Source organism: Dermochelys coriacea, chromosome 6 (genome assembly GCF_009764565.3).
Source record: "Dermochelys coriacea isolate rDerCor1 chromosome 6, rDerCor1.pri.v4, whole genome shotgun sequence".
Lineage (NCBI taxonomy): Eukaryota > Metazoa > Chordata > Testudines > Dermochelyidae > Dermochelys > Dermochelys coriacea.
Genome location: NC_050073.1, coordinates 116,616,915 through 116,641,453, shown reverse-complemented (window position 1 = coordinate 116,641,453; position 24,539 = coordinate 116,616,915). Strand labels below are relative to the sequence as shown.

Sequence of the window (24,539 nt, the reverse complement as noted above, 5' to 3'; positions counted from 1 at the left end):
AAACAAACCATCTCGGCCCATCAGCGGATTTCCCTGATGGGCTGCGTACCAAAGGTTGCCGATCCCTGGTCTACAGTCTGAGACAAACTCCCCTCATCTGCCAATGAAAACTTACAGCCTGACTCCAGATGTCATGTATACCCTGGAACCTTGTATTAACTGTTTTACAGCTATTAGCCTGCTTTCCCCATTCTTACATACATTGTATATACCCCTCAGATTGCAATCTGTGTTTATTACAAGCAGCAGCACCACTTGGGCCAGATTCTGCAACCCTACTCGAAGGGTATATCTACATAGCAGTTGGGAAGCATGATTCCCAGCTCAGGTAGAAGTATACATGCCCTAGTTCTGATGGAGCTAGTGCCTAAAAATAGCACTGTACCCGTTGCCTATGCTGTTGCAGCTGAGACTGAGCAAGTGCAGATCTAGGGGATCAGGCAGGACTTTGCTTAGGCGGCTAGCCCGAGAAACTGTGGACAAACTGCTATTTTTAGGCACTAGCTCAAGCATAATTAGCATGCATGCATCTATCTATTTAAGATGGAAATCATACTCTCCAATGGCTATGTAGATGTACCCAGACTGAGTAGTACCTTCATCTGCAACTATTGAAATCCATGCTATTAAGTGAGAGAAGCTATTGCTCAGCATGAGAATGGGTGGCAGAATTGAGAGACTTTTTTACATTAAGCCCAGATGTTAGCCCCTTCGTACAGTACACATCCCTCCTCCCAAAAACACCACAGAGCATGAGCTGTTTAAAAAGGGTCTGTTTACTTGGTAATAAAGCAGAATTGACACGGACTTGTGATTCCTCTGAGAGTCCCTACACCCCACGGTCACATCTTTTTAGAAGCACAGTGACCACCAGAAGGTGATTTTAAGTAAGTTTCAGTTATAGATTTCAAATGTGATCAAAATTTAGTTTAGAAATCACTTATTGCTATAAAAGCACCACTAAACTGCTGTGTTAAGAAAAATTGACCATAGCTTCCACTTAGAAGGCCACCAGTTTCTAATCCATTGGGATAATATTCCCATGAAGACTTACAAGGCTTAGTGATTCCATTTTACTTTGAGAGATCCTTAGCTAAGGCAGTAGTCATCAATGCTTCTTTCCCACATTTGCATTCTGCTTAAGTCAAAGAGGATACCTTTGATGCATTATAAGAAGTTCTACTCAGTTATAATTATCTTTTCCTCTGGTTTGGGGAAAACTCTCCTAGTTTCTTTCTATAGATGAGTCGCACCCAAAGGATACACTGCTCTTGCTCTCCTTGTCACATTTATAGCACAGAAAGTTGTTTGACCCTAACTGCATGGCTTCGATTGCATCCTCAGAATATTGCTATATCCTCTAAAGCATGGTCCAATTCTGAGAAATTGGAGATCCTTTTAAGTAAGCTTTAGTGAAACTGAAGACTACACTCAAAGAGATATTAAGAAAATCTGAGACCTCTTCTTATTCCTCCCTTACATAGATGATCTCCATTAGATTTGTGTTGTATAGCACACACACGTTATGGACAAAGTTCAATACATTTTGTCCTGGGACAGGAGGTGGAAATCTATGTGCACAGTTTTAACCATGTTTGAGTTGGCAGGCTTATCTTGTGTTTTTCCATCACTTGTATCCTCTGATCTTTGGTCCAGGTTTGGTTTTGGTTGTGTTTGTTTGTTTTTAAACATAACTTGATAAATGTTTGCTTAATTGATAAAATCGTGATGTTTAGTATTTTTAGACACGTGTCCGATAAAGGTCATCCTACAACTAGCAGATACATCTAAACAATTTCATTTTCTTGCAGTAAGAACATAACTGATAGGGTAGCATGACACAGGTGTTGCCCTGAAATTGGGGGTAAAGTTACCCCAGAATTTGATCAAGCTAATTACAATCATACTGTGTGCATTCAGCCACCATGAATTACTAAACCAGAACACCACATAGGTAAGGGTTCATTTGAATAAGCAGGGCTTCTGGAGGCAAGGTCAAATGTTGGCTGCAGGCTTGCAGTTTCTTCTAATCAGAAAGAGGAGCGGAGAAGAGAGTCAACAAATTGAGACAAAAAAAAGTAAGTGGTTGGAGATCTTGAGTTTGGGCACCTTTGATATAGAAGCTTATGACTAAGGCTATGTCTATACTGCACTCCTTACAGTGGCAGAGCTGTGCCCTTACAGCAGAGCTGCTGTAAGGACCACAGTGTAGCTGCTCTTTGTGCCAACAAAATAAGACCACCCCCAACAAGGGGATGGTAGCTTTGTCGGCAAGAGAGTGTCTCCCACTGACAAAGCACCATCCACACCAGCACTCTTCATCAGTAAAGCTTTTGTCAGTCAGGGAGGTGGGGTTTTTTATACCCCTGACCAATGAAAATTTTACTGATGCAAGTGCAGTGTAGACATACCAACAAAACAGCCTAAGATTGTTAGGAGTAAGTAGTTTAGTGAAGTTAGGAGTGGTGATGACCCAGTATGAGCTCTGTATTTTGTAAAAGCTAGTTATAAAAAGACTAGATAATAGAGCATTCTTTGGAGTAGTTCTCTGAAGCTATCCTGAGAGACTTTTTGACACCATACTCCGTGGCGGGAAAGTGACTGGCTATCGTTGACCTGCTGCTAATTATTTGATAACATCTCAGATTCTAGGTAATTTGGGGTGTTCTAAACCTATTTTTTTCTGTCTGTGTGTGCCTAAATCTAATAAATAGTAGTTTTAGATAAGAGCTACTCCTGGGGGGAATTTTGCACCACTGCACAAGTACAGAATTCATGTCCCCTGCAGACTTCTTTGCTTTCCTGTAGAAAAAAAAAAATTACTGACAGGAAAGCAAAGGGAAGCTGCAAAAGCAGTCATGCACCACTCCCTAGCTGTGCAGGTACATTGCTCCAGGTACCTGGAGCAGCCAGATGAGGTGTCACTGCGGGGCTGGAGACATCCCAGCCTGTGGCTCCTACCCTGAGCCAGGATCAGCTGCTAGTCCCAGCTGGACTGGAGGCAGGAGCGGATGGGACTTCCTCTTCCCCCGCAAGAAGAGACTGGGGCTGTGTCAGACTCAGACCCACACCCAGAAACCTCCCCCAGCTGCAGGAAGCACCACATCCTCCCCAGCTGTGGGGGGAGGGGTCACTGTACAGGGACCTGCTCACCCATCCCAACCCTGTACATCTGGACCTCCCATACCCAGACACCCCTGCCAAGCCTCACCCAGTACATCCAGAACCCCTCTAGCCCTCCATACCCAAACCCCACCCCATTGAACCTCAACCACTGCATCTGGAGCCCCCCTGCACCCAGAACCCATCTCCTGACCCCCCACCCCTACACCCAGACCACCACCCTGAGCCCCCACATCCACATCCCCAACCAGCTGCACATAGACCCCCACCCCACCAAGCCCCACTTCCCCACCACCAAGACCCCTCTGCTGAGCCCCAACCACCTTCACCTGGAAGCACCTGCACAGTCCAATTTCCCCTGCACTTTGAACCCCCCCACACACAACAAGCCTCTGTGCATCCAGATCCCCATACCTAGAGCCCTGCACTGAGCTGCCTGCACCCAGATTGTCCCACACAGAATCCTCTCAGCCCACACCTGGATCCCTCCACACTGAGCCCCTCCACACTTGGATCCTGCCTGGTTGAGCCTGCCTGCCCCAAACCTGGTGTGCCTGGCGCAGAGAGGCAGGGCTCCATGGTGTTTTGGGGCAGGCCCAGGCCCTGTGCTGTGTCAGGATCAGGTGCAGCCTCACCACTGAGTCTGTGTCCCAGGGCTGGGAGGGCTGCAGGGTGATCTTCCACCTTTGTGCAGCCAGTGGCCTGTGTTCCCCACTGTCATGCTGGAGCCTCTGCATTTATTTATTGACAAATAAAACTTGCAGAATTTTAATACATTGTGCACAGAATTTTTAGGCACAGAATGCCCTCAGGAGTAAAGAGCACACTTACTTGTATCAATTTTTCAATCAGCCAGAAGCACTGTGTTTCCACTGATTTATTCCTGACACCGCCTGGAGTAAAACAGTTAAATTACCACTGCTTTGGGTTCTAAAAATCCTGGATAACACAGGCAGCAGATAACTAACAGATGTTTATGATGGCGATGACAGGCATGCTTCCATCACATAGATGGAACACACATGGAAAGACTTTTGAACTGAACATAAGAACAGCCATACTGGGTCAGACCAAAGGTCCATCCAGGCCAGTATCCTGTCTGCCGACAGTGGCCAATGCCAGGTGCCCCAAAGAGAGTGACTAACAGGTAATGATCAGTGATCTCTCTCCTGCCATTCATCTCCACCCTCTGACAAACAGAGGCTAGGGACACCATTCCTTACCCATCCTGGCTAATAGCCATTAATGCACTTAGCCTCCATGAATTTATCCAGTTCTTTTAAATCCTGTTATAGCTGACTTCCACCTGTATTTGTATGGCCCTAACAATTTCACTGCAGTGAAAAATGTGTCACGGACTGTGAAATAACCCCTTCCCCGTGAAATCCCATCTCCCCCGCGGTGCTAGGAGTGCCCCAGCCAAGGGGCTCCTAGTTCTGGCTGGACTGAGGAGGGACAGGACTTGTCCATACTCTGCACAGCTGCTGAGACCCACCTTTGGGTGCCTCCCCCTGCTGTAGGATGCTCTGGGACTGGGCAGCAGCCCCAGAGGTTCTTGCAGCTGGAGAAGGCTTGTGCAGTTGGGTCTGATCTTTCCTGTGCTGCTGGGAGTGCCCCAGCATGGGGCTTCTAGCTGGTAGTCCAGGCAGAACTGGGGCCTGACAGGACTTGCTCTTTCCCTGCAGGGCTGTTCTTAGGCATCTCTCCACACCCCTCCTCCCCACTCACTTCCTGTCCCCCCCCTTTCTCTTCTCTGGAGAGAAAACATTGTACAGGAAACTGCCCCTGATTCCAGATGCAATTATTAGCTTATTTAAAAAAGCTAGCTAGATGAGGCACTTGCCAGAATTTTTGATTGACACTTTACGCAGCAAATCACACTCAGGGCTCAACTTTCTGATTGGTAGATACGGCATCTGAAATGGTTTTGTAGGGTAGTGATCTCAATTGGTAACCTCAAACTTCAGAGCCACAGTCTTAAGTTAACAAAAACATGTGCGTGGGTGTGTGTGGGTGTGTTTCAAAGGTCATCATTAATTGAATGTCAGCATGGAGCATCCAGCAACTGTCTTTCCTTCATTCCCTGTCTCTGTGCTGAAAACACCTTTCCATGGGTAGACACGGCTGTCTCTGCATCCACGGAGTTTGTTGGATTTGTCAGACAGCGCTGAGCAAGCCTTGCAAGATGCAGGATTCAGCCTTCCACTGATATCCAAAACTGCAGCACAGGCAAACCACAGTCCACTTCTTTCGCAGTATTTTTGTAAGCGGTCATCTCCAGCCTACAATTCTTATCAAAATCAAGAATTACAGTAAGCGAGGTTAAATCCACCTTCAACAGGTGCATTTTTGCAGGGCTAGAAATGCACACTGCTTTTAGGAACCCTGCTTCAGGTTGTTGAAACGTTTGAGCCTTTTTGACGGGTATCAGAGCACTCTGTCATCTTCTAAAAAAAGAGAAGAAATTGTTTGTTTTTTAAACTTTTTGTTTACCAGCAACGCACTATCTGCAGCCGTCTTTTATGGGTTTCTGAGTCTAAGTGGTGCTGAACTGTTGCCCGACGTGTGATAAAATGAAACATTGCAGCTTGTACAAAATAGTTTGTCACCATTGGCATGTAGAATTTGGCTTCCAAGTTCTTTCACACAATCTGCAGAGACTCCTAAATATCCCACCCCAACCTACACTTTCCTGTGACTATCCCACTCTTACTCCATGGCTTTTCCTCACCACCATTACATCAGGACCCCCTGATTTACTTTGGGCACTCATTTTACAGTAATCCAGGTGTCTTCTGGTAGGCAATCAATTGAGATCACTACACTACAAAACCTCCCCAATGTCCATATCTATCAATCAGTGAGTTGAGGTCTCAGTGTGATATGCTGCTGTAAAGTGTCAATCAATAAATCCTGTCAAGTTCACATGACCTTTATTTTATTGATAAAAGCTAATAATTGCATCTGGGGGGGGACGCATCCTGTACAGTGACCCCTTCCCCTGCGGCTGCAGAGCTATGGGCTCAAGAAGTGAGGTGGGGGGCATGTGGAGCTATCTGCAGCTGGGAGAGGTACCCAAGAGCAGCCATGCAGAGGAAGAGCAAGTCTTGTCCCTCCCCAGCTGGCAAGGACTAGCAGCTAGGGGACCTGGGCTGGGGCACTCCCAGCAGCACAGGGGAGATCAGATCTCCCCCCACACACACACACACCATGAACCTTCCGAGGCTGCAGGAAGTACTGCCTTTGGAGTCCACCTCTGAAGACATCACAGAAGGGGGAGTTTATTGGAATTGCCACCCTCACAACAGGTTTGCAACCCCTCCTCCCCCACACACACAATCCCCTTTTGGGTTGGGTGGGACACCCACAGTTACAACACCATGAAGTTTCAGATTTAAACATCTGAAAACGTGAAATTTACCAATTTTCAAATCCTATGGCTGTGAAATTGACCATAACGGACTGTGAATCTGGTAGGGTCCTACCTATTCATAGCTTCATATACTGTATATTAAAAAGATAAGAATGTACAACTTTATATCACTCTGCTTTCATTCACTGACAGATTTTTGGACACTATCAGGGTTTTTATGTTGCATCAATCTAGCATATGCTAAAGTTTTCCTTTTGTTTTTCCAACATCAAGACAAATACTCAACTAGTGTTTACTTCATTAACAACAGCTGACAATTTGACCCGTAATAGGCAAGTGGAATGGAAATAGTTTGTCCAAAATGTGAGAGTTTAGCAGTTCAGAAAGCCTTTAGCATGGAATGTTGATCTTATTTATGGTCTATAGACACCATTGTTATTCTTACAGGTTTCAGAGTAGCAGCCATGTTAGTCTGTATTTGCAAAAAGAAAAGGAGTACTTGTGGCACCTTAAATTTGAGCGTAAGCTTTCGTGAGCTACAGCTCACTGAGCTGTAGCTCACTAAAGCTTATGCTCAAATAAATTTGTTAGTCTCTAAGGTGCCACAAGTACTCCTTTTCATTGTTATTCTAATGTTTGAAAAAGATCTGTCAATAGCTTTTATTTCACAATGATCAGGAATTCCTATAAGAGGAATTAAAAATGGGGGGGGGGGGAGGAAATGCATCCTGCCTCTATGACAGAGAAATTGGTTTCACAGTTACTGCCTCTCTGGCTGATAAGATCTATAGATGGGGTGAAAAATTTACCAGAGTGGATATGCCTTAGAAGAAGAAGAAGAAACTCCTCAAGCCAGTTTAACAAGGACAATGCATATGAGACAGTGATGACTTTCACACAAGCCACTATGCAGTTGGAGACTGGAGGGTTATCTAGTATGGTAATAAACCAGAACAACTAGTAAAGACTTATGTGAGGAGTGTTCTGGTCTGATAAACCAGATATAATCAAAGGCATTTGAGGGCTCTAACTAGAAGGGGACTTGATTTGCTGGGAGACTCTTCTCAGTGTCTCAGATAGTAAAGCCAAGATTTGTTTGTTTTTACATTGAGATAACATATTATCCTTGTTGCTCAAAATTCTAGATGAAGACAAGGCCCTTGGGTTTACAAGGTAGATGGGTATAGTGCTGATCTTGCCAATCTATCCCCCTGTGATGGACCTCATCTATAATTTGTCTCATGGTAGAACTAAAGTGTCTTGTCTCCACTATGTTTTTACAGCAAGAGCGCTACCATGCATTAGTTATCCCACACTTATCAATTTTTTTTTTCTTTAAGACATAGCCTCTGACTCGCCAGTCAAGATGATCAGAGGGGGGACATTTCCTTCTAAAAAGGAATGTTTTGCTTTCTACTGCTCTCCATTCAGGTGCCTGGTTGACAATACCCCAGAGCTGCAATTGCAGGGCAAGTCCTACTCAGCCCCATGCTGGTGCATGCCCAGTAAAGATGGAATGGTCTTCAAATTTAGCACTAAAATGTCTGAAGTCTCTATTGAGTATATGCAAAATGTGGGCTTTTTTTTAAACTTAGAAACTGTGCCCAAATTTAGCATGGGGACCACAAAAGACGCATCCTTCTGTCACACCAATTTCCAGTCCCTGCTCCAAAGTATGGAGGTACTTCAAAAGGAACCAGACTTCAACATGTGCAAAGCACTGTATTTTTCCATAGCTTGGTTGTCTGAAATGGCTGAAGAGTTGTGTCCCAAGTTTTGCAAAACAATTCAGCCTGAGGCTGACGTCCAGCATGGAAAATTTCAGCCCAGATAGTTATAAACAGCTGAAAACAGGGTCTTACAATGGGAAGTGTTGGGAAACCTTATTTACAGCCAGTGCTATCATTCCTGCCTAATTAAGCCAATGGTAGAAGACAGCATGGTCTGCATATTGTTGCCACGTAAGACAACACACAGCTCTCTATCTCTCACTCAGCTCAGATGCTGATAATGTCTATACTACAATTGTGCAGTGTAACTGCAGTTCAAGTAGACATACCCAAGCTAGCTTTAAATCTAGCTAACTTGGGTACCAAACCAGTGAAGCTGTGGCAGTACATGCCTTCCTCGAACCCTGGGAATTTTAGTCTGTGCTGAAGCCTTCTGTGACTGGCAAGAAAGTTGCAGTATCTATTTTCAGCTAAGGGCTAGACCAGCGTGAGCCCCATCTATGTGACTTTTAGAATGGATTATGGCAACACCCCATGCTTGGGAATGAGTGCACAAACCTTTTAAAAAAAAAAAAGTCCAAAACTCAGCCTGCTTCTTGAGCAAAATGAGGTGCACAAAGGGCTTACAGTTGTTTCACTCAGTACACTGGCTCCCCATGCAATAATTTCAAAATAGAGATTAGGAGTACTTGTGCACCTTAGAGACTAACAAATTTATTAGAGCATAAGCATTCGTGAGCTACAGCTCACTTCATCAGATGCATACCTCATGAAAACTTATGCTCTAATAAATTTGTTAGTCTCTAAGGTGCCACAAGTACTCCTTTCCTTTTTACGGATACAGACTAACACAGCTGCTACTCTGAAAATAGAGATTATCATTGTAAGTAACTTGAAGGGCCTCAAATGACCATCTCTCACTGAGGGAGATGTCTCAATCCTCTGACTGTTACACTTCTCAGGAGTGTAACAGTCACTCTCAAGGGTCATACTCTTAAAGCAGGGATAACACTTTCCCATCACCTCGCGCAAGACTATGGAACACACTTCTGGAAGAAGCATGAATGACCACAAACCTCACCATCTTCTAAAAGGCATGCAAGACTTATCTCTTTAGCCTAGCCTTCCCCCAATATCTGCAACCAACCATTAAAGAGATTGAAGTGGGTAAAGAGAGGCATGTGTGTGCCTATGTGCGCACGCACACACACAACCTAGCGACCACTTAGGGAGGCGGAAGAACCTCAGCTGGTTGGACCTGGCCTTGCCTTGGTCCTTCTTGCAAGGCACCCAGAGACGATCAGCCAACCATCACCATAAAAACCTATGCAGGGAGACAGCATTTGAAGCTCTGATTGCTGAGCAAAAGCATGTTTAAATTTCACAACCTGCAGCTATTTGGCTCAACATCTTTGGAACAGCCTGTCCTATACACAGTAGGGAATTCCACAGGAGGCAGGCCAACTTGCAAACTTTTAAGGAGCAATGCAGTTCCTAACATGCTTCAGAGAACGGCTCCCACACACATCTTAAAAGGCATGCTGGAGTCGTCCTCCTTTAATCCTCTGGCATCACAAGAGGGTTGAGCAAAGGACTCAGGCCAAGGAATCCTATGGAGATCTTGCCTCTGCCAAACTGCACATACTAGGTATGTCTAAACTGCAACAAGAGACCTGCAGCATAACCACAGCGAGCCCGCAGCAGACTTGGGGGCTCAAGGGGCTGAAACAGCAGGGCTATAAAATTGCAGGTAGATGCTTAGGCTGAAGCCCAGGCTCCGAGATCTTCCCCAAATGTGGGATCTGGGCTTCTGCCTGAGTGTCTACACTGCTATTTTTAGCTCCAGAGCCCAGGCCAAAGTCAGCTGACCCAGGCATTGAATCTCAGAGCCACTGTTTTTGTTTTCTTTTAAACTATTGCAGCATGTTTAAATGCAGCGTAAACATACCCTTAATGTTTCAGTCTACAGCTTAAGCACAGCCTTCCTTAGCTATACACCAGTGGTTTTCAACCTTTTTAGGGGTCTGCAAATGAAAAAAAAAAGTTCAAATGGATGTGCAGATCCCTTTGGCAATCTTAGACATAGTCTGTGGACCACTAGGGGTCTGCAGACCCCAAGTTGAAAACCATTATCACCTTAGTGAAAGAGTTATGCTGTAGCTCAAAAGCTTATGCTCAAATAAATTTGTTAGTCTCTAAGGTGCCACAAGTACTCCTTTTCTTTTTGCGAATACAGACTAACACGGCTGTTACTCTGAAACCTGGCATAATATACTGCACTTGAGCAAAACCTGATTTTCAAAGGCTCACAGTTAAGAACCAGTTATTACTAACACCCCCAAAGTAATCACTCAGTCTGTTGCAGAACTGGGAAGAAATGCCCTGGTCTTATAATTTCCAGTCCAGGGTCTTAACCATAAGACCACCTTCCTTTTTATATTACAGGTGCTAATCTTTTGGTCAGCATTCTAATTAAGATGTTATAATCAACTTTCAGAATGCTGCACTGAGTAGAATAGGAGGAAGGGACCTCAAGAAGTCAAATAGATTTCTTGGCAGTGCTTAAATAGGGCCTCCCTTTATCCTCAAAACAGGATTTTAATAGTCATCTCAGTGAAACGGAAGTCATGAGCAGATTCCACAAAGCTGCCTGTATGTCTATGGCCAGATCATCATTTTGACCTTTCTATTTGCATCTTATACCCTTACTCTTTGGCCCGAATCCTACAAACCACTTGGAGCAGCTGGATCCTGTGTCCATGTGAAGTCCCATAGGCATAGGGTTTGACCACACAAAGCAGCCTGCAGTATCAAGCCATAGATTGTCAACTCTTTGAGTCAGGGACCATACCTCCTTTATGTTTATACAATGCCTAATATCTTGTGAGCCTTAGCAATAATAAACCACAAGGCATCCATTTCTGAAGTATCAACATTGCTTTCTACAAGGCCAGTTTTGCTGGCTTATGTCCAATCAAAGAACTGAGAATATGTTGGCTGCATCTTCACCTGAAGACAGGTTACATATAGCTACTAAAAAATATGGGAACCAAAACAGGACCAAAAGAAAAAAAGAATGATCAAGTGGGAGAGGGACTGATGAACAGCTATAAAACAACCTGACAGCACTGAAACAAAATGTAAAGTCAAGAAAACTATGTTAGAAAGATCCATCAGATAGTTATAACTGTTATTTAACACTGAACTTTTTAACATTGATGCACATGGCACTGTACCGTGTAAGAGACTTGTTATCTATCCTACTGAACTTAAAATCAAAAGGCATAAATTGTGAAATCCTTCTGATGTCAGGATGTGCTGAAAGGCAATAAAGAAAAGAAAAGGGAAAACTCTTGGAAGGACATTATACAGAGAGTTTGAAAACACACAATTTCCTTATTGGCTTTTTAATTAACAGTTTTTATGAGAGTGGAAACTTAGCGCCTGGGCTGAATTTAATTGACAAAGTAAGACAGTCAGATTTGAAGAGGGGAAGCTAGCCTGACACACGGAGAAGGAAACTTACAGAAGGTCTAAGCAGCTTGCAAATTCAGGAGCAGGAGGAGACAGAGGAAGCAGTAACACTTGCTTGTAAACTGTTGCAATCCTTGTCCTATCTCACCCACATCCCCTCATTTTATTTGTTACTTTATTCATTCTGTTCTTTCTAAATAGTGCAGTCTTATTTGTTCTGTAGAATACCTAGCAAGCTTGTGATGCTATAAAAGTAACAATGTGAACAAATTAGACATCATACTAGAATAAATCTAGAAAGAGAATTATTAGCACTATATTGGTGGGCATGTATTTAAAACAGACTAAAAACTAGATTGAAACCTCTTACAGAAGTTTCCATAACCATCTCCATTAGATCTTCACATGTCCACCGATGAGAACTCAGATGCTAGGGAGATGGACAAGTCTTGCGGATTATCTTTTCTGCCCTAATGTCAAAATGTTTAAATAGCTGGCCTTTTTCTAAAGGTACGAGGGTGACTTTTTTCGTTCCCTGCACATTTGTGAAGCACCTAGTCGTTGGTTGGCACTAATAAGGAATACAGAAATGTTTTCAAAAGATCTCTTCCCCGTTTTTTCCCACAGCTGTGCAGGGCACAAACATCAGCATTATCTGGTCAGAGGCAGGTTATTTCCAGCCTACAGTTTCTTTCAAGAGGTAGTATGCACAGGGATGTGGCAAAGACTCCTAAATATCCCACCCCCACCTACACTTTCCTGCGACTATCCCACTCTTACTCCACGGTTTTTCCTCACCCCCATTACACCAGGACCCCTCCTCTGGCTTCTACACCATGACCACAGCCCTGCAACTATCCCCCCCAGCCCCACACACTCGCTTGAGTCTACCCCAGAGCTTGTCTACACTGGGGCACGGAGGAAAACAATCCACATTAACTATAACGTGTGTGGCCAAAGTGGATTAGTTAAACTGCATAAACCCGGGTGTGAACACTCTCTTCAGCAGCAAAGTGGCAGCGACTCCGTTTAGTGGACTCCGGCCACGTGGATGGTGAATACTAGGGTCCACAAGGGGGTTTATCGTAGCTTAATTGATCCACCCCTTTAGCTAAATCGGAGTCAAATGAGCGTCCCCGCGGCACAAAAGCCCCAGTGAGGCACAGGCTGGCGCTACCCCCACCAGGCTTTACCCCCCCCCCCCCGGCTCCTGCGCCCAGCTCTGGATGGGGCAGGGCTCGCCCCCGGGCACCGCACTACCGGGGGGTTACCTGGCCTCTTGCCCCGCCACTCGGCCCACAGCAGGGTGAGGTCGGCGTCCAAGCCGAGCAGCCAGCGGCCCAGCAGGGAGAGCAGCGCGCAGAGCGCCAGCAGCAGCAGGAGGAGCACGGCCCACTCCATGGCCGGAGCGCACTGGCGGGGCCCGCGCAGCCCGGGGGATTTATGAAGGGCCCAGGGCAGCCCCACCCCGGGCGAGCGACCCCCGCCCCTGCTCCAGTCCCGCCGCGGCACAAAGCCCGCCCCCGCCGGGGAGTGGCCGCCGCGGGCCTGGCGGGCAGCCGGGGACGCGGCGGGGTAGGCCGGGGGGAGCCCACCCCAGCGACAAGGGGCGGGGAGCTGGGAGCTGGGGCACCGCCTCCGAAGCGTCCCGGAGACCCGAACCCCCGGCTGTGCCCTCCACTCACCGCCGCGGGAGCTGCCCCCGCTCCCCTCCTGCCCCCGCGGGAGCTCCCCACTGACCCCCCCTCCCGACAGACTCCCCCCGCGGGAGCTCCCCACTGACCCCCCCTCCCGACAGACTCCCCCCACGGGAGCTCCCCAGTGACCCCCCCTCCCGACAGACTCCCCCCACGGGAGCTCCCCAGTGACCCCCCCTCCCGACAGACTCCCCCCACGGGAGCTCCTCAGTGACCTCCTCTCCCCGCCCCGTGGGAGCTGCCCCCACTCCCCTCCTTCCCCCGCAGGAGCTCCCCACTGACCTCCCCCACAGACTCCCCCCACGGGAGCTCCCCAGTGACCCCCCTCCCGACAGACTCCCCCCACGGGAGCTCCCCAGTGGCCCCCTCTCCCCGCCCCGCGGGAGCTGCCCCCGCTCCCCTCCTGCCCCCACGGGAGCTCCCCACAGACCCCCCCTCCCGACAGACTCCCCCCACGGGAGCTCCCCAGTGACCCCCGCTCCCCTCCTGCCCCCACGGGAGCTCCCCACTGACCCCCCCTCCCGACAGACTCCCCCCACGGGAGCTCCCCAGTGACCTCCTCTCCCCGCCCCGTGGGAGCTGCTCCCACTCCCCTCCTTCCCCCGCGGGAGCTCCCCACTGACCTCCCCCACAGACTCCCCCCCACGGGAGCTCCCCAGTGACCCCCTCTCCCCGCCCTGCGGGAGCTGCTCCCACTCCCCTCCTTCCCCCACAGGAGCTCCCCACTGATCCCCTCTCCCCGCCCCGCGGGAGCTGCCCCCGCTCCCCTCCTTCCACCGCGGGATCTCCCCACTGACCCCCTCTCCCTACCCCGCGGGAGCTGCCCCCCTCCCTACAGACTCACCTTGCGGGAGCTCCCCACTGACCCCCCTCATGGGAGCTCCCTTCTGCCCCATGACCCCTGCTCCCCACTGATCCTCTCCCCCCCATGGGAGCTGCTCCCACTCCCCACAGACTCCCCCGTGGGGGCTCCCCTCTGCCCCCCCGACCCCTGCTCCCCACTGACTCCCCTCCCCCACTCCAAAGCTTCCCCACCTCCCCCTTGACTCCTCCTCTCCCCTCCTCCCTTCCCTTGCTTGTGACCTAGTCCCTCACCTTATCCTAATTCCAGTATCTGCGCTTCCACCCCCCAGTAACTCTCCTCTGAGAAAAGAAAAGGAGTATTTGTGGCACCTTAGAGACTAACAAATTTATTAGAGCATAAACTTTTGTGAGCTACAGCTCACTTCATCAGATGCATTTGGTGGAAAAAACAGAGCGGAGATCCACCAAATGCATCCGATGAAGTGAGCTGTAGCTCATGAAAGCTTATGCTCTAATAAATTTGTTAGTCTCTAAAGTGCCACAAGTCCTCCTTTTCTTTTTGCGAATACAGACTAACACAGCTGCTACTCTGAAACCTCTCCTCTGAGACCTTTCCACAGTAACCCCAGCCTCGGAATTATCTCACACTGCAGCCTCGCTGCGGGCTCAGCTTCTGGCCAACAAGTTGGCCTGCCAACCAGCTCAAGGCTGAGCCAGCTGATAAATAGTGGGTGAGAGGTCAGCCGTATGCTACAGGATTAGAACTAGGATCAGTACACACTAGCCCTGTCCCTGGTGTTAACTTTCCTCGGCCTTGAAGGCTTGCCATAGTGGTAAGTGGGATGGGTCATTTCTATTGTGGGAGAAGGGGGAATTGATTTATATTGTTTACTTGTTCCATAAACAGAAACAGCTTTTGTAAGCCCACAAAGCATGGGGCTGCCTTCCTCCTCCTTCTTGCCCCTGCTCCTGTTTTACACCTGGAAGTGTAAAGGAGCATACCAGCTTCCATTTTTTGTCTTTTAAAAAGTAAAATAGCCTTGCAACTGCACACTGATCACTAGGGTTGGAAAGTTGGCAATATGTTTTCCTGAAGATCACAGGTTATTCACAGTCCTATTACAGACACCTAAGGCTGGCCTTTAGGATCCAGGAAAAACACAACCATGGGTCCTTTGATGCTGGGGAAGAACCCAGCTTGGTTGGCAGCAGTAAGGAGCAGTTCCATCTGGACTACCACTGATAACAGCACTGCCATCACAAGCTCCCTGGGCCAGCTTTTCTGCCGAGCAGCCATTGTGATATATGATGATGAGGGGCACCTCAAGAGAACGAGAGACAGTGTGGACTAAGCAAGGGACTAATTTCATCAATGACACTGATTCCCTACCCTCAACAAGTCACATAGGTCAACATTTTCAGACTCAGATGCCTAATGTTAAGCTCCCAAGTCCAGGAGTGCTGAGCACCCACAGATCCAATTGACTCCAGAACTTCTAGAAATCAAATCACTTTTATATGGATGCCTGAATATCGATTTAGATGCCTTATCTTATTTGAAAATTCTAGCTTTAATCTTTCTGTGCCTCCGTTTCCAGATCTGGTGAGTGTAACAGCCACCCTTCATTTGGAGTAACGATTTTGTTGGACAAAATTAAGCTGCAGTGTGGAACCAGAAAGCTGAAACAATAGCAGCCTCCTGTCAAAACACAGATGCAGATCATCACCCAAAACAGAAGTACATGCAAGGCACATAGGGGAGGGGGGGTGTCACTGGATATTGTTTGGTGGAGGTACCTGTGTCTGTGGGAAAGAAAGAAGCAGGAAAAACACCAGAGAAGTAGAAAGACCAGGAGCAGAAAGCCAAGGAATCAGAACATCCACTGGGATCATGGCCCTGAGAAAAAGGTTAGAGAGCTTTTAGCACTGAGTACTGGCTGAAAGAAGTTTAGAATTGTGAGCAAATAAATTATTTCCTGTTTGATTCCTGTGGTGCTCAGGGAAACAGGACTTTGTACACTCTTCGTAAATAAATAGGATTGCACCTGGCCAAAGAAATATCTGATTCCAACATCAGTTTCTGCTCCTAATCAAAACAACCCACTGGGCTCCAAAAATTGGCTAACCACTTGGGTCAAAATGGGAAAACAGAGGAATAACGTCAATATTTTTTACTCTTTGTGTAAATAGCCACTATCCTCTCTTGGCCATTGAGCTAATCATTATTAGTGGACTAATTTCTTGTGGACATCACAATATAAGTGGGTCTTGGGATGGAGTTGAAGGAAGATTACCACACTTTTCATACCATAATTATCTCATTCTTACCTCCCCATAACTTTTGTTGTAGCCACCCGTTCTCTCTCATCTTATATTTATGCCTTGTCTACACTACCAAATTTTGTCAACAAAAATTGCCTTTTGTCAACCAAACAGTGAATGCGTATACACTGCGATGTGACTTTTGTTGGGGAAAATGTCCGGTTTTGGTGACAAAATACAACCACCCCGACGAGAGACGTACATCTTTTTCCTCTAAATTGCTTGAGTTCATCGCTTTAATTGGCCTCCAGTATGGGTCTCACAAGGCCCATGCTGACCGCTCTAGTCAGCAGTTTGAACTCCACTGTCCTGCAGCCAGATAAACAACCATCCACTCCTCCCCCTTAGAAGTCCTGGGGATTTTTGAAATTCCATTTCCTTCTGGCTCTTTGTGGAGAGGTCTTATCGCATCTTCCCAGGTAACCATGGCAGGTTATCACACCAAACGCTCTCCCACTTGGACCATTGTTGAGCTGTGGATCTGATATGGGGAGTATATGGGGAGAAGAGGCTGTGTAGTCACAGCTGCATTTGAGCCAAAGGAATTGGGATACCTGTGGGCACATTTCTCAAAGCTTGTGTGAAAAGGGCTATGATCGGGACACACTGCAGTGCAGAGAGAAGATAAAGGAGCTGAGATAGGCGTACCATAAGGCGAGGGAAGCAAACCGTCAATCCGATGCTTCACCTAAAACCTGCCAGTTCTATAAGGAGCTGGACGCTATCCTCAGTGGCGACCCCACCTCCACTGCCAAGAGCCCAGTGGATACTTCAGCGGATCAGGAGGCAGTGGAAAGAGGACCTAATCCGGAGGACAAAGTTATTGAGGAAGAGGTGGCATTAGATGACAATGTGCAGCTCCCTGTGGGGTCACCCAGTGGGGCAGGCAGCCAGGAGCTGTTCTCCACTCCAGAGGTGTCTAGCCAGTCTCAGCAGTTGCTCTCAGGTGAGCAAGAAGCAAGAGAGGAGATGCCTGGTAAGTGGCTGTGGTTTGTGTAGTGCAGAGATGGGTTCAGGGTATAGAAATGTGGAAGGCTGGCTGTGTTTCTGTGAGCTGCACATTTCGCTGTGTAGCTAATCGGTATGGCAGAACAGGGTGTTGATGCAAGCCAAGATCTCATGGGAATCCTCCAGAGAGATCTCCAGGAAAGTTTCCTGGTGGTACTCTGCAATCCTCTGCAAAAGGTTCTGTGGCAAAGCAGCTTTGTTCCTTCCCCCATTGTAGGAAACTTTCCCGTGCCATTCGGCAATCACTTGTGCAGGGACCAAAGCTGCAACATGTGAACAGCATAGGGAACAGGGTGGAAGCCACAAGCATGGAGTAGATGTACCCTCATTTCCCTGTTTACCCATAGCAGTGAGATATCTGCTAGAATGATCCCCACCTGTGGAAAAGTGTGGGAGAATTTTAGAATTTTTTCCTAGTATGCTGCACCACAACCCTTGCAAAGAGAGTATGCTCTTTTCCCCATGAGGCGGGCCTTCCCCCCCCCCCAACACTCACCATGCTTTTGGTGTTCACAGAGATGTGTGCCTGGCTAGGGTCAGTGAGGGTGATTGCAATGTTGCAAAATGTTTGTTTAACTGAAATTTCAATGCTGTGTGTGAATTTAAACAATCCTGCTTCTGAGCATTGTCCCCTGTGCTTCACCAGATGTGGCCTTCAGGAACACCCCATGCACCCCAGCCGAGCATCTCAGCCAGATAAGAAAGTGCCCAAGATGCAGCAAAGAAGACATGTTCTGGGAGGTACTGCAGTGCTCCAATGCAGAGAAAAGGGAACGCAAGGAGTGCTGGGAAGCCAAACGGCAAGACATAAAAGAGAATCAGGAGTTTAAGGATGCAACTGAGCAGATGATTAAAGTAATGGAGGAGCAAACACAGATGCTAAAGTCCTTAATAATGCTGCAGACTGAGCAGATCCGTGCTCACCCTCCCCTGCAGCACATTCAGAACTCTTCCCCATGGCCCCCCCCCGACCCGCCCCCGCAACTCTGTCCGCACATTCCTTTCGCACCGAGACTTCTCGGTTTCCCATTCACTCCACTCCCTCATACAACTTGCACAATGATAGATGGATCTACACATATATGTGAAAGTCTGTCCTTCCTTGGTTCCTCCTTTCCCATCAACCGTCTTTGTATGTCTGTGTGTGCTATTTCCTGTGCAATAAAAGCAAAGTTTTCAAATGGTAACTGATCTGTATTTGTTCTCTACAAATTGAGATTGCAAGCACTACCAATACATGCACAGGCATTTTAATCATTTGCTTACTGGAATATAAGGCCCCAAATGTCACCATTGCTTCCTAGGAAAACTACATATAATGTAACATTGAAGCACCAATCGCAGACATATACATTATTGGTTCTCATTTTCAAAGTGTTGCCTCAAAGCCTCTTTGATTCAAATTGCCCCCCTCGGGGCACCTCTCATAGCCCTGGTATCTGGCTGTTGATTTTGAGCTGCTAACTGGTCTGCCTCAGCACCCCAGCCCTGAGCAAACCTTTCATCCTTAGCTTCACAGAGCTTATGCAACATACAGCATGCGGCTATGACCATGGGAATATTATCTTCATTAAGGTCTAAACTGCCATAAAGGCATTGCCAACACACACCTTTAATCTGCCAAAGGCACATTCCACTGTCATCCAGCACCTGCTCAGCCTCTTGTTGAACCACTCCTTATTGCTATCCAGGTTTCCCGTGTAAGGTTTCATGAGCCACGGCTGTAAGGTGTACGCCGGGTATCCCAGGATCACTATGGGCATTTCAACATCCCCACTATAAGCTTCCGGTTTGGAAAGAAAGTCCCCGGTTGTAGCTTTCTATACAACCAGTGTTCCTGAAGATGCATGCATCGTGCATCCTCCCGGACCATCCCGCATTGATGTCAGTGAAACGCCCACGGTGACCCACAAGAACCTGCAACACCATGGAGAAGTACCCCTTCCTATTGATGTACTCTATCGCAAGATGGTCTGGTGCCAAAATTGGAATGTGTGTGCCATCTATCACCCCTCCACATTTAGGGAAACCCATTTCTGCAAAGCCGTCCACTATTTCATGCACATTTCCCAGACTCATGGTCCTTCGTAGCAGGATGTGATTAATTGCCTTGCACACTTGGATTAACGCAGCCCCAACAGTCTACTTCCCTACTCCAAATTGATTAGCGATCAACCGGTAGCAATCTGGAGTCGCCAGCTTCCACACAGTGATTGCCACACGCTTCTCTACCAATCGGCGCAAGGACATCAGAATGAGAGCTGCCCTTAGTGCTGGGGCAGTGAGCTCTGCACATAGTTCCAGGAAGGTGGCTTTCTGCATCCGAAAGTTCTGTAGCCACTGCTCTTCATCCCACACCTGCATGACGATACAATCCCACCATTCAGTGCTTGTTTCCCGAGCCCAAAAGCAATGGTCTACCCTACGCACCTGTTCTGTGAATGCCAAAAGTAATCTAAAGTTGCTCCTATCCATATCACACAGAATGTTGGGTGCCTGCAAGTCTTCTTCAGTAAGGAACTTCACGATTAACTGCACTGCCATCTGCGATGTCTTCATGACAGGTTTCAGAGTAGCAGCCGTGTTAGTCTGTATTCGCAAAAAGAAAAGGAGTACTTGTGGCACCTTAGAGACTAACAAATTTATTTGAGCATTCATCTTCATGACAGTTAACAGAGCATAGGAGAGCAATGCGGGATCCATCCCTTCTCACAAAGATGCCGGGTTGCACAGCAAAGAAGGTCCATTGCAAAAATGCTGCAAAAGAAAGCTGGAAACCCATGGAGTGCTGGAACATTGAGCCCAATCCCAGGATGTGCCGCAATCCACTCCACTTTCTCACAAAACCTAGCAACAGAAGGTGTCGAGCTGGACTGTGGGATAGGTACCCACAGTGCATTGCTCATGCTGTCAATGATAGTGCCCCCACTATGGATGCACTCTGCCAACAGAGGGAGCAAGTGTGAACATGTGATTCTGATTTTTATTATGTTGACTTTTGAGTGTCAGATTCATTTTTGTCAACAAAACTTGATAATGCAGACATGGCCTTAGAGTGTAAACTCACCAGGTTAGGCACTTTCTCTTTGTTCTGTATATAAGGTCTAGGACAATGATCAGGCCTCCTAGGTACTATCAGAATACAAATAAAAAAATAGTAAGAGAAAAGGTGGTTTTATGGTAGCTTGCATAAGAGATGAAATGGGAAAAAAGCAGATGGTTTGGGAGAAACAGACTGACCCTTGCACCAGAATTTGTCAAGGTGTTGGGGGTAGTAATGAAACAAAGAAAGCATCTGTAGCACATGGGCTTTGAGGAGAAAATACTGGCTCCCACTCAGTAGCCTGCAGTTCAGTTGAACTGTCTGCAAGTTCGCTACGTTACTCCTGGGGGAATTCTGTGCCAAAATATAAAAAATTATCCACACAACATTTTAAAATTCTGCATATTTTATTTGTCAAAACAATATAATCACACCATAATACAATTCCCCTGTGGCGGGAAAAACACCACAGCCACCCAGCACTGTAGCATTTAATTTCAGAAGGGGGACTACACAGAAATGAGGCAATTAAACAGAAATTACCATGCCAAAAGTGAAACCCGTGCAAGCTGCATAGAAACTTTTAAAAGACACCAGAATGGAGGCTCAACTTAAATGTATACCCCAAATTAAAAAAACCTAGTAAGAGAACCAAAAAAGTACCACCGTGGCTAAACAACAAAGTAAAAGAAGCAGTGAGAGGCAAAAAGGCATCCTTTAAAAAGTGGAAGTTAAATCCTAGTGAGGAAAATAAAAAGGAGCATAAACTCTGGCAACTGAAGTGTAAAAATATAATTAGTAAGGCCAAAAAAGAATTTGAAGAACAGCTAGCTAAAGACTCAGAAAGTAACAGTTAAATTGTTTAAGAATATCAGAAGCAGTAAGTCTGGTAAACAACCAGTGGGGCCACTGTTTTTGGGGAGATTTTGGCAAACCGGTAAAGTGCCTAAACCACTATCACTTGTTGCTAACAGGTTTCAGAGTAACAGCGTGTTAGTCTGTATTCGCAAAAAGAAAAGGAGTACTTGTGGCACCTTAGACACTAAGAAATTTATTTGAGCATAAGCTTTCGTGAGCTACAGCTCACTTCATCGGATGCATTTGGTGGAAAATACAGAGGGGAGATTGATATACACACAGAGAACATGAAACAATGGGTTTTATCATACACACTGTAAGGAGAGTGATCACTTAAGATGAGCCATCACCAGCAGCGGGTGAGAAGGGGGGGAAGAAAGAAAACCTTTCATGGTGACAAGCAAGGTAGGCTATTTCCAGCAGTTAACAAGAACATTTGAGGAACAGTGGGGGGTGGGGTGGGAGGAGAAATAACATGGGGAAATAGTTTTACTTTGTGTAATGACTCATCCATTCCCAGTCTCTATTCAAGCCTAAGGTAATTGTATCCAGTTTGCAAATTCCAATTCAGCAGTCTCTCGTTGGAGTCTGTTTTTGAAATTTGTTAGTCTCTAAGGTGCCACAAGTACTCCTTTTCTTTTTGTTGCTAACAGTAGTCAAGTTAGCAGGCTATACTGAACCATTCTTGCTTATTGCTAAAAGTTGCCAAGTCAGCAGGTCGTAAATTGGTCATGCAAAGGCCTCAGTGTAACCAAGATAGGGGGGGAGGGAGTCTTGGGTGCCACAGACAGGACAGCTTGACCCCACGCCCTTCCTGCTAAGAGTGTTGAAATTGCTGATGCATGTATTTTAGAAAAACAAGAAGTCTGTTTATAGTGCCCCCGGGAATGTTTGTCAGGGCCCAAAGGCATGGACACTCTGAAAAAAAAAATCTCTGGCTAATTGATTTTCATAAGATGTTTGACCTTTTAACCCTGCTTGCTTAGCAAGTTTTCTTTAAGGGATATGTCATTGTATTACTAATGTATAAATAAGGGGGAAAAGTTTGAGGTAATTGGACTTCTCAGGAGGGGCTCTTCAGGGACGCTCCCTCTGGACGCATCTTGGTCCCCCCCTGCAGATGGAAACCTGGCCAGTAGAAGCCTGTTACAGTGCCACCTGAAAGCCACGCTCAGCTTCAGTAATTATCGAGGGTCGGAGGTGTTTTACTAACCTGCTGCAGACGTGTGTAAGTGCTTGAGATTAAGTAAAGTTTAGCTTTAAGTGAAAGCACTCTTGTGTTGTCCTGTTTATGCCAGCCATCTATCGGTCAGATGACCGTGTCTCCCCTGATTTATTTCCTGACACCACTTCACACAGAGTAAACGTTACCAAGAACTTTGGGTTAAAAGAACCCTGGGTAACAACTGGATGATCGAGATGCTAAAGGAGCACTCAAGGATGATAAGACTATTGCTGAGAAACTAAATTAATTCTTTGCATTTGTCTTCATCGCTGAGAATGTGAGGGAGATTCCCAAACCTGAGCCATTCTTTTTAGGTGACAAATCTGAGGAACTGTCCCAGATTGAGGTGTCATTAGAGGTTTTGGAACAAATTGATAAACTAAACAGTGATAAAAGTCACCAGGACCAGATGATATTCACCCAAGAGTTCTGAAGGAACTCAAATGTGAAATTGCAGAACTACTAAATGTAGTCTTTCAGAGTAGCAGCCGTGTTAGTCTGTATTCGCAAAAAGAAAAGGAGTACTTGTGGCACCTTAGAGACTAACAAATTTATTAGAGCATAAGCTTTCGTGAGCTACAGCTCACTGCATCCGATGAAGTGAGCTGTAGCTCACGAAAGCTTATGCTCTAATAAATTTGTTAGTCTCTAAGGTGCCACAAGTACTCCTTTTCTTTTTAAATGTAGTCTGTAACCTATAATTTTAATCAGTTTCTGTACCAAATGACAGGAGGATAGCTAATGTGATGCCAATTTTTAAAAAGATCTCCAGAGGTGATCCTGGCAATTACAGGCTGGTAAGCCAGACTTCGGTACCAGTCAAACTGGTTGAAACTATAGTAAAGAACAAAATTGTCACACACATAGATGAACATAAATTTGTTGGGGAAGAATTAACATGGTTTTTGGAAAGGGAAATCATGCCTCACTAATCTGTTAGAATTTTTTGAGGGGATCAACAAGCATGTGGACAAGGGGGATCCAGTGGATATAGTGTACTTAGATTTTTCAAAAGTCTTTGACAGGGTCCCTCAACAAAAGCTCTTAAGCAAAGTAATGTCCTCTCATGGATCAGTAGCTGGTTAAAACATAGGAAACAAAAGAGTAGGAATAAAGTTCAGTCAGTTCTCAGAATGGAGAGAGGTGAATAGTGGTGTCCATCTGGGGCCTGTACTGGGACCAGTCCTATTCAATATATTCATAAATGATCTGGAAAAAGTGGTAAACAGTGAGGTGGCAAAATTTGCAGATGATACAAAACTACTCAAGATAGTTAAGTCCCAGGCAGACTGCAAAGAGCTACAAAAGTATCTCTCAAAACTTGGTGACTAGGCAACAAAATGGCAGATGAAATTCAATATTGATAAATGGAAAGTAATGCACATTGGAAAACATAATCCCAACTATACATATCAAATGATGGGGTCTAAATTAGCTGTTACAACTCAAAAAAGAGATCTTGGAATCATTGTGGATAGTTCTCTGAAAACATCCACTCAGTGTGCAGTGGCAGTCAAAAAAGCAAACAGAATGTTGGGAATTATTAAGAAAGGAATAGATAAGACAGAAAATATCATATTGCCTCTATATAAATCCATGGTACACTCACATCTTGACTATTGCATGCAGATGTGGTTGCCCCATCTCAAAAAATATATATTGGAATTGGAAAAGGTACAGAAAAGGGCAACAAAAATTATTAGGGGTATGGAATGGGTGCCATATGAGGAGAGATTAATAAGACTGGGACTTTTCAGCTTGGAAAAAAGATGACTGGTATGGAGAAAGTAAAGAAGGAAGTGTTGTTTACTCCTTCTCGTAACACAAGAACTAGGGGTCACCAAATTAAATTAATAGGCAGCAGGTTTAAAACAAACAAAAG

The 24,539-nt window shown here is 46.2% G+C and overlaps 1 protein-coding gene and 1 long non-coding RNA gene across 3 annotated transcripts in view; one reads left to right on the top strand and one right to left on the bottom strand.

Moving 5' to 3' along the window:
- The window catches only part of DHRS7 (dehydrogenase/reductase 7), a 62,297-nt gene extending 49,052 nt beyond the window's left edge, over positions 1-13,245 (bottom strand). Inside the window, exon 1 of one of the 2 annotated variants that reach the window (XM_038404364.1) lies at positions 12,972-13,245. In XM_038404364.1, the coding sequence (XP_038260292.1) occupies positions 12,972-13,101 (130 nt within the window). In that variant the 5' untranslated portion in view covers positions 13,102-13,245. The remainder of the gene's footprint in view (positions 1-12,971) is intronic. The other variant, XM_038404365.1, reaches the window with a different exon arrangement.
- An 8,039-nt stretch (positions 13,246-21,284) lies between these two features.
- LOC122460824 lies at positions 21,285-22,701 on the top strand. Its single transcript, XR_006282349.1, has 2 exons — positions 21,285-21,548; positions 22,086-22,701. It is a non-coding gene; the product is annotated as an uncharacterized LOC122460824 (long non-coding RNA).
- Positions 22,702-24,539: the final 1,838 nt, after the last annotated feature.